The following is a 13,707-nucleotide window of genomic DNA, read 5'->3' on the forward strand; positions in this document are numbered from 1 at the left end:
ATCAATGATGATGTTGGAGAAGGTGATGATGTAGAGGAGGGTGCATGTTGCATCTTAAGTTGTTGAGTTTAAGAAAAAAAAAAAAAAAAAAAAAAAAGCGATCTCTTCTTATACTATAACTGGTAAGGTAGTACTCTATATGTTGACAAAATATTCTTACTTATATACGGATAAGTTATACCAAATTGAAGCAACTAGTATTCAGTGACAATTTTTACATTCAGTTATAATTTAAGATCAGTGATGGTTCAGGTTCAGTCAGGGTGAAACATGTCTGTCTACTGAGTGGAGTCTTTTTACTGTAGGTCCCTGGTCAGATAAACATCTGAAAGGCTTTGACACACTATCACTAATTCTATATGCATTAGCACAAAACTAGTGCAAGGTTGTTGGATAAAAAAATGTGTTAGATAAAAACTTTTCTAACTTACAGTTTTATAGATCGTATAAAGTAGTTTAGAGTATTTTATGCCCCTGCAGAAAAGGTTGACATTTAGAGAGAGAAAAGAGACATTTTGGCTTGTGCCCCATTATTTACTGTTTTTGTGATAATTGAGTGTTATCACCTGTTGGTTTGGCATACAATTGAAAGCTGTTGTGCTTGCTTCAGTTTTGTGTGCAGATTTGGACTAATGCGGGTGATTTTTTATTTATTTTTTAATTTTATTTATTTAGAAAACACCCAATTTTAATAAATGCCCATGTGCGTGTGGAGTAGGGCTTGCTAAACAGAGGTAATGATATCCTCTTGCGAAAAGGAATCTCTCTCCAGCAGAACTCAAATTTTGTGTTTTCCCTTAGGCCAATTATCACGATGTTCTGTGACCTGCAGCTGAGCTATTTATTCAGTCGAGACTTTTGCTTAGGAGCAAAAGTTTTGTTTAGAGAGCAAATGACACTTTCAGCAAGGGTAGCATTCAAATACTCTGCGTTCAACCTATATCTTATTTTTTATGAGAGGTTCTTGTGTGTCCAGGAGATATATATCGTGTAAAAGCAAAGTTAGCTTCGCCACATATTTAACCGCATCAGTACACTGTGTTTGTTTCTACTGCAAACAATACAGATTAAGTGTGTAATCATACCAGATGTATTTTTGGAGTGACTTTAGTCACTGTAGATTGCTTCCTGCTGCCTTTAAAATTGCTAATGAATATATATATTCATTATCTCACAAGCTGGCAATTTAAAACAAACTATTACAACTATGTCTACAAATCTACAACATAAGAATAACTAGAATTAACCCTACTTGGTTTTATGTCTCTCTCAAAAATTTGAGGTTGGATCTCTTTTTGTTGAAATTCATAATATTAACCATATACTGTCTTTTGTGCAGCCACAGTGAACTCAACATAAGTCAGCATTAGTTCCTTTGAGTGTTTCCAGAAAGATTCGAAATTAACCTTTATGAGGTCAAAGTGACAACATTTGAGCATCTAATCTATTCCAACTGAGTCCAACTGAATGTTTGTGCCAAATTTTAAGGAATTCCCTTTCTGAAGCGTTCTGTTCAAAAACTGGATTAACCACATGATAACACAAAAACTTGTCTGGATAGAGTATGGCAGAAAAATGACATTGAGATTTTATTAAACTCCCATCGCGGTCCAATTTCTACAACATCTGTTGGCTGAGAGCTTAATTATTGCAGATATAAGCAGACATTTTCACCAAATCCTCATTGAAACTAATCACTTTTCAGCTGACGAAACACATGGCTCATGAATGCTAATGCATGTGCTTAATTCATGTGACTTATTTACACCGAACAGAACATAAACAAGAGGTACTTCAGGTGCCTAATGTCCCACGATCTCCCTGATCGGTATGCAAATCTATGCAACAAGGCAGACCAAAAGCTAATGCACCATGATTATGTATTATCTTCAACCTTCACTATAGTATAGGGACATAAAAATGATAAATATAAATCTACTTCTTACTTCTGCTTAGTTAACACTAAAGCATCTGCAGTCACTGCACCCAGTTTATAGCACAACTGTCATTAGTCTCATATCCATGATTAAGGTTTAAAAACTGACCAATATTCTTTAGTTGTGCATCATTTACTGCAAGAAAAAAAAAATATATTGGATATATATATTGTACTATTTGTCCACTACAACTCTAATGGTGTTCCAGTTTGTCATTGTGGCAGTGATTTCACACAATGTATTCTTTTGTGACGCTTCTGTGTTGGGAGTTAACATGTATGCCAAAGTTTTAGCCCACCTGAAGCGAAACAAAACCCGTTAATAAGTTAATAAAATATTGGGACATACCAGAATTTCAGTGCATCTTTGGTGGTGTGGTTTGGGTGATGCTGCACATAGTGGAAGAGACAGAGGAAATTCTCCAGACTCTGAAGACTGACCTGATATGAAAGAGAGAGAGAGAGAGAGACACATGAGCACAATGAATTAAACCCAGATATCTTTTACAGTCACATGAAAAGGAGCTAGAATGAATAGCCACTACAGAAAAACACTATCCTTTCATCCAATGACCCAATATGACATTACTGCCAATGACTTTATGTTTTTTTTATAGCTACACGTGATGGTACAGTCAATTAAAAAAAAATTATGTAACAGCCATTAAGATCATTACACGGAATTACTGTCTCAGTGTTGATTCATCACATCAGTACATCAAGTCTGTATTTTATTTTTCCTCTTCAACTTCTCATCCCAAAAGCACTAGAACCAAAGAGCCCTTGTTTTTTCTTTCATACATAACAAAAATTACAATGACACAAAAGAATGTAGCCACACAAGTCATGTGTAAAGATTATATTATATAGCGTAGTGCTTTAAAAGTTTGTAGTAACAATCAGCAAACTCCAGAGGAGAGTCTTTTGAGTCTGGAGAAACAAAGACAATATCAAGCTGAGATTGGCTTTGTCAGAGTGCTGCAGTCAGCGCAAGAGTCTGTCACAGAAGCAGTTGGGACTTTCTTAACAGAGAAAAGCCACCTAACCACATTTACCTGCATTAAAAGCAGTTCTAGGGTAGTGTGTTAATACCTTCCAGACAGACATTTGATCTCCAAAGACAGCGTCCTGCTGCCACATACACCCAACAGGAGGTAGTTTTACACCTCCGCTAATCTGACATCACTGACTGGATTTACTCGGCAACACTGATCCCTGACTGATGTGGCTGCTGAGTGTCTGAGTCACAAAGCCAAGGAAGAGACACCAAAAGGTCCCAATCACATCAGACACGGGCTGAACGTTGATGGCACTGATAGGCAGGAGACTGACAGGATGAGATTTTCAGTCCAGAACTTTTACTGAAATTACACGGCCTTATCTGTTTTCTATTATAAAAGGATGCCTTCAGCACTGTAGTCTGTGGATTCACAATACATCTGCAAATGTATAAATCTTACAAATAAGGTATGAGGTACAAGCATGAGGAAAATTGTCAATGTCAACTCTTCTTAAAACTCTTAAATAGTTAATGAAAACTGGGTCCTGTTTTATTACATCCTGTTTGATTAATTCCTTTCTGACAGTTTGAATAAAAGTGTCATTATTTTAATTCTTTTTACCAGGTGCCATCAATGCTTAGACCACATTGTAGGTTTCTTGTGTTTTACCCACAATCAGATGGTTTCATCTTTTCCGTGAACTTCGCTTCAACTGTCTGTGCTCACATATCAGTATTATAATACAACTGAATTCCCAATGAAACTGTTCACAATTTCATGATTCTCTCAATTTATGTTCTCAGCCAATGGAACCAACAGTTAAAAATCTAAGTGTGTTTGCACTGCTGAAATCCTGTCTCACAGGAAGAAATGACCATACGCTGGAGTTAAATACAAATAGTGCTATGATTTCAGCTGGATGTACTAAAAATGGGCACACAGAAACAAAGCTTTAAAGTTCTATCACATCAAGTGGCACAGAGTCAGCATATAGAGGTTTGCCAGTTTCTGATTTGTGTCCAAAAAGTTGAAAAATTCAAAGAAGAAAAAATAAATTACTCAGGAGGTCTGGCAACAAAGTCGCCGAATTGGCAACACTTTCTTTTTCTCTGAGGTTTTACACCAGTTGGAGGTTAGATCATCCATTCCAATTTTGTAATTAGTCTGGTTACACTCAAAAGTTGTATATAATTTCTCCCCCTGCATCACATTCCAACACACATGCACATTTTCAATCCTTAATATGGAGACACCAAATTCTTGGACCATGTAAAGACATCCAAACCTGTTCCTAAATAACTCATTTCAAAACAGCCATCTTAGCTGAGTCAGAGTGACCCAGCTAAGCACTATATCTAGAAAGGGATCCTGAGGGATTTGACCACTAGCACCACTGCAGAACAATGATTTAGCACATTTCTATGCACAAACACACAGTGTGATACACTACTGATTGACAGTGATTGGCAGCAGTACTCGGGGGGGGGGGGGGCATGTTTATAAAGTTCTGTTAAGGATGACCGAAGACTTTAGGCAAAGAACAATCCAAATAAAGGGTGAAGGTGGAGAAAACATTCAAAATAAACCTGACTGGATACAGAAAGTGTTACTTGATGCATGAAAGGAACACTGAATATAAACATAATCTTTGTTTACAAAAAACTCTAAAGACCATCTTTAAAATATCAGGCAACCCCCATCTTTCCAGGTAGCCTACAATCTGTACAACTGAATTTATCCATCATGGTGAGGAAGAGGCACAGTGCTCCAGACGTTGGTGTCTCTGGTAGGGCTTCCAAGGCCAGATGACATACATATAATCCCTCCAGCAAGTTCTGGGTCTCCTCATGCACACTCAAAGAATCTCCAAAGGAGGGCACACAGGAAGCATCTAAATCAGATTCGTGAGTTACCTCATCTGGCTCTTTTAGGCGTGGGGGAGCAGTAACTCTACTCCAAGCTCATCACCCTGTCTCTAAGGCGGAGCCCTGCCACCTTACAGAGGAAACCCATTTCATCCAGCTGGATTGTTTATGTAATTTTTTTTATACCAGTATTGGTCAAAGGAAACCAGCTGTTTTGCTTTATAGAAATTTAGACACAATGATGTCTTTGTAGGACCAAGTAATGTCAGAGTTACGCCACAACAGATCCTTTAGTGGCACGGACACATATCTACTATAATAGAGGGAGTCTATTATCTATATCATCACAGGCCACATTAGAAAGAAAGTGACAAAAATTAGTTATTTAACAGCCCTTTCAAAAGTGTGTTGACCATTTCCTCTATCTAGCTGACATTCCCTTTTAAACCATAGCTATGTTTGTAAAACTGATTTCCTTACAGCCTGTGTTTGAAACACACAATCAGAAAATCAGTTATTCAGGTCCCTGATGTTCTCTCACACTTTGGTTTGCACTGCAAACAGTCATGGTGAACACAAACAAAGCCCACATTGTGTTGAGTCAACTTCCTTCCTGAGTCAAAAACAGTCAAAACAAATCAGGCATTACTATTATGAATGGTGTTAAAAGGATCTAGCTAGCAACTATGAAATGCCACTTTGTCATGAAACTAAAAAAAATGTGCACAGGTTCCAGGTGATGAGGATGAGGATGCAGAGTTGACCAGACTCACCAGGGTCAGGGAGGGGCAGAGAGGGTGACACTTCAACAGCTGAGGCAACAACCCACCCAAGCAGAGAGGGGATGCGTGGGTGGGGGTCACTGCATACCAGGGGGCTGGACAACATCACACACAGGAGACGGGAAAAAGGAAGAAAAAGAAATGCATGGCTCATGAGAGACAGGAGAGGACAGGGGTAAAAAGCATGAAAGCTGATAACATAAAAGGTGAAAGAAATAAGTACAGCAACAGTTAAAAGCAAAGATAAACAGGGGGAGTGACTGGCAGGAAATCAAAGCCTCAAGGTTGCCAAACGCTTATTAGTTTCATAAATATGCCCCGGAGCTAAATTGGAGCTGTGCACTCAGTTTATTAAAATTAATCTAGCAGAATTAGCATGTAAAAATGACTTGGGTTTGTCCTTGTGTTATCAGTGTACCTGTTGTAGCCATATTCCTCATATGGGGAAGGGAAACTGAGTGGTTCACAATAACACCAATTTCCCAGCAGCAGGGTTGTTTTTTTCCTCCAAGGCTCTAATCCAATATTACAATGCACTTGGCTCAAACTAGCCAGGGTGATTTGAAAATGGACAGACTGCCAATGCTGATTAATGCAGCTTAGGAGGGAAAATCAAGAGTTCAGAAAACACACTTATGTAAACAAAAAGAAAGCCCTGACCTCTCCTCCGCAATGAGAAACTTCATTTGCTCATTTGTCATGTAGGCGTACCCAAACAACCTGGGTTGACTACTTATATGTTAAGGGATGTTTATTTTTTTATGATTTGTTGATAGTAGTGCTGTTCATAATTAGACATCAGTGCCACGAGCAGATACTCTCTACTGTGTGTTCTACAGACCGAACACTGGACTAATTACCCCACAGCATGTCCACATGTTGCCATTTCACAATAAAAACCAGCAGGCCACCTGCCTGCTATGCTGAGGACTGAGGGAGGACCGGCTTGTTTTGAGGTATGAAAAGTGAGACTATAACTTTACACTTTATTAACCTGTTGAACCTGTGGGCCATTTCTGATCATTAGTGAGTTGCAGTGGAAGTGGAGTGCAAGTGGAGGCGGAGGATGTTTCCCTGGCACTGCTCTACGCACTCAAGGATTCATTACTTGAATAGTTCATAAAAATGTTTTTATATCTGGAAGGCCATTACAGACTGCACCCTTGGTGCTGGAGGATCCAAAAAAGTGTTTTGTTCACTGACTCTTCTCTAAAAATACAATTTAGTGAGTAAGCTATTGATGGTCAGTTTATCAATGCCGGCTATTGGCTAAGAAAATTACCCAATTTATGACAAAATTACAAATTACCTCTTCAACCAATCTTCAAAACCATGCTTGACTTTATTTAGTAAATACTCCATACATTTAATCTTTCCAGGTACAGGAGCTCAACAGGTGCAGTTTAGCTACAAGACGGCACTTGTTTGAGGAAACAAATTTGTTTGCATTCATTTGGAGTGTATATGAGAAGAACATATCCTAGAATAATAAAGGTCGGGCTTTTTGTGAATACAGGCTGTGACCTGCATGTTTATCCACCATGATCATGGGAGGCCTAGTCATAGGAGTCTGATGGCTGAGTCACCATGCGAGTTAACTTTCCTCTTCAACTCTCTTTGGATAATTGGGTAAGATACAACTTGGCAGAGGCAGTGAAAGCGATGTGATCCTCTCCTCGTGAGTGTGGACATGGAGCGTTGGTTATGCAATGTTTTTTTCCGGTTTGAGATTCCTCCTGATCTAATTTGACATTTGAATGATGAGCGTCATGAGGAGCCCCTAACGTCCCGCATTTCCTCACCAGAGAGCAGAGCTGCTTTCCACAAGACTGCAAATGCCTTTTTTTTCCCCATTAACACATACGGTAAAATGTCAAGAAGACTACCATCAAAAAGCAAGTTTGTGTTTATGTTGGTGTCAGATCCATACTGTCACAAACAGTGACCTTTACTCAATCACAACCAGCGGGTAGGAAATAAAAATGTGCTGCTCTCTGCTTCACTGTTTTCATTACGCAGGGATAGCGTGCAAGCTGGTGTTCATCAAATTTATAATCCAAAAGCCCATCCTGGCCTTTGTCATTCTGAGCGATTTTTTTAGGGAGACTGAGTAACATGCCACAGGGTGGAAAAACTGAAGGAGAGCTGACTCAGTCTACAAATAGAGGGATGAATTATTCATTCATTCAGCCAATTGTTTGTAATAGGCCTGTAGACCAGGGCCAGTAGGAGTAAGGGCGAAATCAAGAGCGGAACAATAAACACAGATGCGAAACATGTCTGGTGGTCCAGCTGCATGACAAGGGAAGCCACTTCCCTTCCCTGATGTTGGTAAACAATGCCACAACTTACTATCAATTCAATTCAACTAAAAACACTTAAAATCAAATTGATGAACAACCATCGGTCAAAGTAGTGTGATGATCATAAGACATCATGATCACAGCCTGACTTCATGCTTTTTATGTCTTGACCATAACACAACCTTAGCCATGAACTTCTACTGTATATTATCTCCACACTCAAACCTACAGACCTACTAATGTGAGCAGTACATGTGATTTTGACTACAAGACTGTGACTGGTTCGTGTGAACGAGTTATGAAAGAGGAGCATTTAAACAAACCAAAATTGGAAAAATTCATGCAATAAATAAAAGATATAACAAGGGGTACACAGAATTATAAATCCTGGCTATGGGATAGTTGATATCATCCATCCTCAAAATGATATCATGAATTTGTGGTAAGTTATTTAAAGCTAAATTTCTGTATGGGCATCACAGGAGACAACAAACTCTTTTTACCTCTCTACTGTGCTCAGATGGAGAGTATGAGCAATACACAGGATCATTCACTGTTTTTTAGATCACTAGAGCAATTCTACATATTACAGCAGACCTGAAGGCTAGACAGACAACACAGTTTACTCTCAAATAATGTTTTGGTGTGAATAATGTGCACAGTGCCATTATTGCCAGAATATTATAATATTACTTCATGTATCTCCTCACACTGTTCAGCCTTGACAAGTCAAATACATTTATGAAGGGAAAATGAACCACTACTGCCATCTTTACTTCCTGCTTAGTATTCATTACATTTTCTTCATGCTTTGCTTGACAAGTTTAATCTTCTTCAAACGAGGATTCAGGACTTTACAGCAAAAAGAATGTAAAGCACAGAACTAAGATTAGAAAGCTAATGGCAAGTGATGTGGGTAGAATATGTTACCAGAAGTGTCCTAATTCAGACAATCGCTGTATTTATAGAAAATAAGTGTCAATGAATGGACATACTTTTGACATTTAAATCTCAGCCCATCATAATTACAAACTGTCAAAACCTTAACTAATGCCAGAGCAGCTACAGATTGATACTTACAAGATGAGTCAGATTACCCAGCAGGAAATCTGCTTGTCATCCATTTTTATGCAAAAGAAAAAAAATAAGTAGAGTTGACATTATTCCAAGATTAAAAAAAATAAAATAAAATAAAAGGTGCAGCAGAAAGTGTAAAGTGATATAGGAACCAGATAAAAATCAGACAGCAGCAGGAGTCTGACTTCCAACAGACCAAAAAAGCAAAGCCCTCCGAACAGCCAACCTAAATGTTTTGAAACATCCTGTTTGCTAAAAATGAAACTGCACAATCTCCAAGCAAAAAAAAAAAAAAGAGGTTTCTCATCATACAAAGAGACTAGACAAACTATAAAGTATCCTTGCAAAAGCTTTATTCCTCAGGAAAATTTCCCTTATTGCAGAACACAGCAATATGGTAGTTTAGGCTCCACACAGATAAAGGATGCAAAGAAGGACTCAATGAAAATGATCCAATTATAGTGAGGTGACAATTCCATTATGCTACCTTAGAGTAAACACTTTCCAAAAGTGAAAAATTATTTGGATTATAATGAACTCTGAATAGCAAATTCTGTTATCTATTAATGTACAGTGAATATATGAGGATGTTTGAAATAGGACAGAAAATGGCCCTAATATTTACACTGACCTCAACAATTCTGAGACTGTAGTTTCTATTAACCTTGCTTTCCCAGGAAAGCAATCTAATAAAAGGATGATAATTATGTGAAAATTAAATGAGAAGCACATGATTACACCCCACCCATTCAAGTTCTGTTCCTAGCCTCAGTCAGCGAGCTGTGGATAAGTGACTGAAAGAGATCAAGAGTTGGAAGACAAAAAGCAGAGAGATGAGACTGCAAAGAAAACATGAGGCAGGCGGGAAAAAAAAGGGAGAGGCTGCAGAGCCTGTATTTCCACACTTTCTTGAAGTACTTGTTGATTTCAGAACTAAAAAGGGGTCTTTTTGCCCTTCACATTTCAATTTAAAGTGTGATCAAGGCTTGAAGCCAGATCAGCAGGGCAGTGTCTTTTTGTCTTGATGGCCTGAAGAGAGGGGGCCTCCCAGTCATTGCACAATGTCCATGTTCACTTTGCCACGTTTTACATATTATGAAAGAAGGGACTGGAAGATGTCACTTTAGGTGAAATGGTATAAACGTCCGGTTTATACAAATTGACACAACAAATTGGAGAAATATATCAAATGTAAGCTGTGCAATGGGGACACACAGTGACACTGTGACACTGTGTGTCCCCATCAGAATCAATTAGTAGAGAAAGCTACAGTATCAGCAAGCTGGAGAGTACAGATGTGCTTGCCTAGCCATCTCCAAACACAAACACAGACACAGACACATGCCAGTTTGTTGACAGCATAGATGACAAGTTGACAAGAAAGCACAGTCATCCCAGGGGACTCATCACAACAAAAAAGGGATGTGAAACGTTACCATTAATAGAAAGGCAGAGACGATTTGCTGCAGTCCAAGCGTTGTTATTACCATGGAAACTGAGAACAAGCCAGCACCATTTCTACAGCTGACATCCTAATACACAACAACATGATGAACAAAGCAACGGAGCATGATACACAACCACATATGTGAAAACTGCTGAAAAAGGATGTCATTATTTCTAAGAAAAAAAAAAATCCCTAAAGGCATCCACAGCACTCATTAGCTTCAAAAATGATAGCAGGTCTTTCTATAAAGGACAACTTGCACATGACAAATCAAAAATAATGGACTGCCAACATGGATAAATCAGCTCATCTTTGTGTGTGCGCATGTGTGCATGCATGCTTGTGTGCGTGTTTGGAAGGGTTATCACTCCTAGGCCTGCAGCCTGATCCTAATCCAAGTCTCGTGATTTGGCTGCTGTTAGATCTCTGATAGTAGCAGGAGGCTGAAAAGAGCTGCAGTGGTCGAAAGGATTAGAGAACCACTGCCACTCACTCCTGTAATAAACAAATGCAAGAATGAAAGCGCTCTTGCATAACACTAACAAAGATTAATGTGGTTTACACCAGCCTCCATCTTTGTGCAGGGACTCACTGGTCGTGTGTCAGTTTCATTTCTAGCTACAGAGATAGCGTGTTGAAACCTAGCTAAGATTCAAAGCATAACTCAAGCAACATGGGGACTCCTTTTCTGTCAGTTATTTCCACTGCTCAGTTCTGCCACGATGACATGCAATGAATGACTCCCCACCCTGTGGCTGCCCACGCTTAAATTATATATAATTCTGTACAAAATAAGTAATACATTTCCAAGGATAAAATCACGTAAACAAGCATCTGCATCCTGCTGCATGTCTCCTTCCACATTTTCTTTTTATATATATATATATATATATATATATAAATATATTATATATTTATTTATTGTTTTGTTTTGTTTTTTTTGTTTTTTTTTTCCAAGATCTGAAGTAATCTAACTAGAACAAACACTATAAAAATTGTATTATTTGTGGGTGTATTTTATTCTATACTTCTCCACAAATAAAAAGCCTTTTGCAACAGGCTCTTCCCACTCTAACTTGCTGTGGAACAGACGAGTCAGAGACAGGAAAGGAATTCGGGTAGCTTGAGTGATGAGGAGCAGAGTAAAAGAGGGCATCTATTGTTAAATGATATCACAGTGAACATTTTATTTAACCTGAAACTGAACAAGTGTCATACCAACTGCAGACAGTCACAGTGATGTAGATGAATAAAATATTCAGATGATGCTGAGAGAAATGTAAAATTCCAAACAGAAAATAAACCCAATATATGTCATAGTGAGAAATAATGAAGTTATCAAATATAACATTCCCTGTGAAGTAAATACTGTGCACGAATAGTTTTGTAACTAAAACAGGATTTAAAAAAAAAAAAAAAAAACCTTCCCAAACTAAATTACAGGAAATCTTTGGACTTTTCCCAGCACCACTGCTTTGTAAGCATCACCGTCTCTCAGAGAAAGACCCCTGAGTTGAGCCTGTGTCACCTCACGGTGTCAGCCAGCAGCACCTACCTGCAGGTCGGCTCCTTGCAGTCTGCAGTCCATGTACTTTTCCCACGCATAGCACAGATCACTCTGCTGGAGACAGGCCATTATCTTCCACACCTCCAAATTCAACACAAGTCAGGGCGATGATGATGAAGAAGTACTCCTCCTTTGGTTTCCTTCCCAATCCTCCAGGTGACTGAAAGTGACCCGGAGAGCACCGAGCCAATCCCCAGATGTCCTCCTGAGTCTGTCATAGCAGACTCACGACTCACTGCGCTGCTCGGCCACTTTTAAATTCAGCTCTGCAAAAAATAAATAAATAAATTAAATAAATAATAATAATAATCAAACACACTGTCAAGAGTTAGAAAGGAAGCAGACCTAGCCGGCCGGGTCAGAGACGCCGACACTTCACCGAGGAGCATTTGAACACAACTTGAACAGAAACTTCGGCCGGATGAGCCCCCCCACACCGGCGCATTTTCAAAACAAAACGGACACAAGTAACACACTCAGCTAGCTTAGCTGAGCCGAGCTGAGCCGATCTGAGCCGAGCTGAGCTGAGCTGAGCTGAGCTGAGCCAGCTGGGTAACCTGACAAGACCTGCGTCAGCGTGGAGGGAACCCATTTCCTGTTTGGGATTTTGTTTTCAAAATAATATGTACCTGAGGTCACCATACAGAAGTTATACTAAAACATTTTAAATACATGGTTGAGTTGAAATAGTGTTAAAGACAACGTCAATGCTTCTTATACATATTTAAGTTCATTCAAGTAATAAGAGTTTTAAGAAGGACTATAGCACGTCTAATAGCATCTAGTCATTATTTACAAATATAAACACATTCGTAATAAAGAATTTGGTTTGTTTATATCTCTAATATTACACACAAAGCGACAGATGCGTAGATGCTCATGCTGTAAAATCTTTATGTGTTATTTATGTCAATTTGAGGACCCCGCCGACCGTTACAAATTAGCTTTTATTTTGAAGGGTCCACAGACGCGTCTATTGTTTTTAGCCAGCTTGACGGCGACAGCTATAAGCAAGAAAGCTCGATGATTTTCAGCCAAATGTGTGCATGAATACCACATTAGACTCGAATCCGCCGTGCCCGCTGAGATAACCGATTGATTTGAATTAACAAAGCAACGAACCGCGTTGTTTTTGCTGCGTTTGTCTAGCAGCCATCCCGCTAGCTGTTGTGCTGGTTGTAGCATCGCACCGCACTGTGAATGGCAGCTGTCAAACACTGTGTGGCAAACACAAACGCAAACCGACATTAGCAGACTGCCGGGAAATATTCCCGAAGCACATAACAGCCCGTCCCGATGGTGGAGGGAACACTTCATTTTCATACATACCTCGGTTTCCCGTAAATTAAAGCCAGCTAACGCTAGCCTCCGTCCCTGCACACCACTCTGGGAGATTTCGCCCTCAGCAATGACTGCAAGACAAACACATTACCGCCCCTTTTCCTGTCTGCCAACGTAAGAACCGCCTACAACGCTGAAGCTATCCCGAGTTACAATTCGGTTTAATTTATATTTTTTTAAACACTGAAATTGTTATTATTATAATTATAAATATTTAGTCCAAACAAGTGGGCTGATATCTGGAAAATAAAATGTTGTGTAAGGCCCTCTGGTGAATTTTGGAAATGGTTGAACACACACACACACACACACAAATCACAGTGACAGATGATTGTTTCTAATATCTGTAAATTGATTTATTTAAATGGCTAGTGTTTCTGATTTGAGA

General features: G+C 39.1%; 1 protein-coding gene across 2 annotated transcripts in view; it reads right to left on the minus strand.

Annotated features, from left to right (window-relative positions):
- The window catches only part of lyst (lysosomal trafficking regulator), a 53,467-nt gene extending 40,089 nt beyond the window's left edge, over positions 1-13,378 (minus strand). For both annotated transcript variants that reach the window (XM_029520531.1, XM_029520530.1), the window contains exons 1-3: positions 13,308-13,378; positions 11,967-12,244; positions 2,286-2,377 (exon numbers count right to left, since the gene is read on the minus strand). In XM_029520531.1, coding sequence (XP_029376391.1) covers positions 2,286-2,377; positions 11,967-12,047 — 173 coding nt within the window. In that variant the 5' untranslated portion in view covers positions 12,048-12,244; positions 13,308-13,378. The remainder of the gene's footprint in view (positions 1-2,285; positions 2,378-11,966; positions 12,245-13,307) is intronic.
- Positions 13,379-13,707: the final 329 nt, after the last annotated feature.

This window comes from Echeneis naucrates, chromosome 15 (assembly GCF_900963305.1).
Source record: "Echeneis naucrates chromosome 15, fEcheNa1.1, whole genome shotgun sequence".
Lineage (NCBI taxonomy): Eukaryota > Metazoa > Chordata > Actinopteri > Carangiformes > Echeneidae > Echeneis > Echeneis naucrates.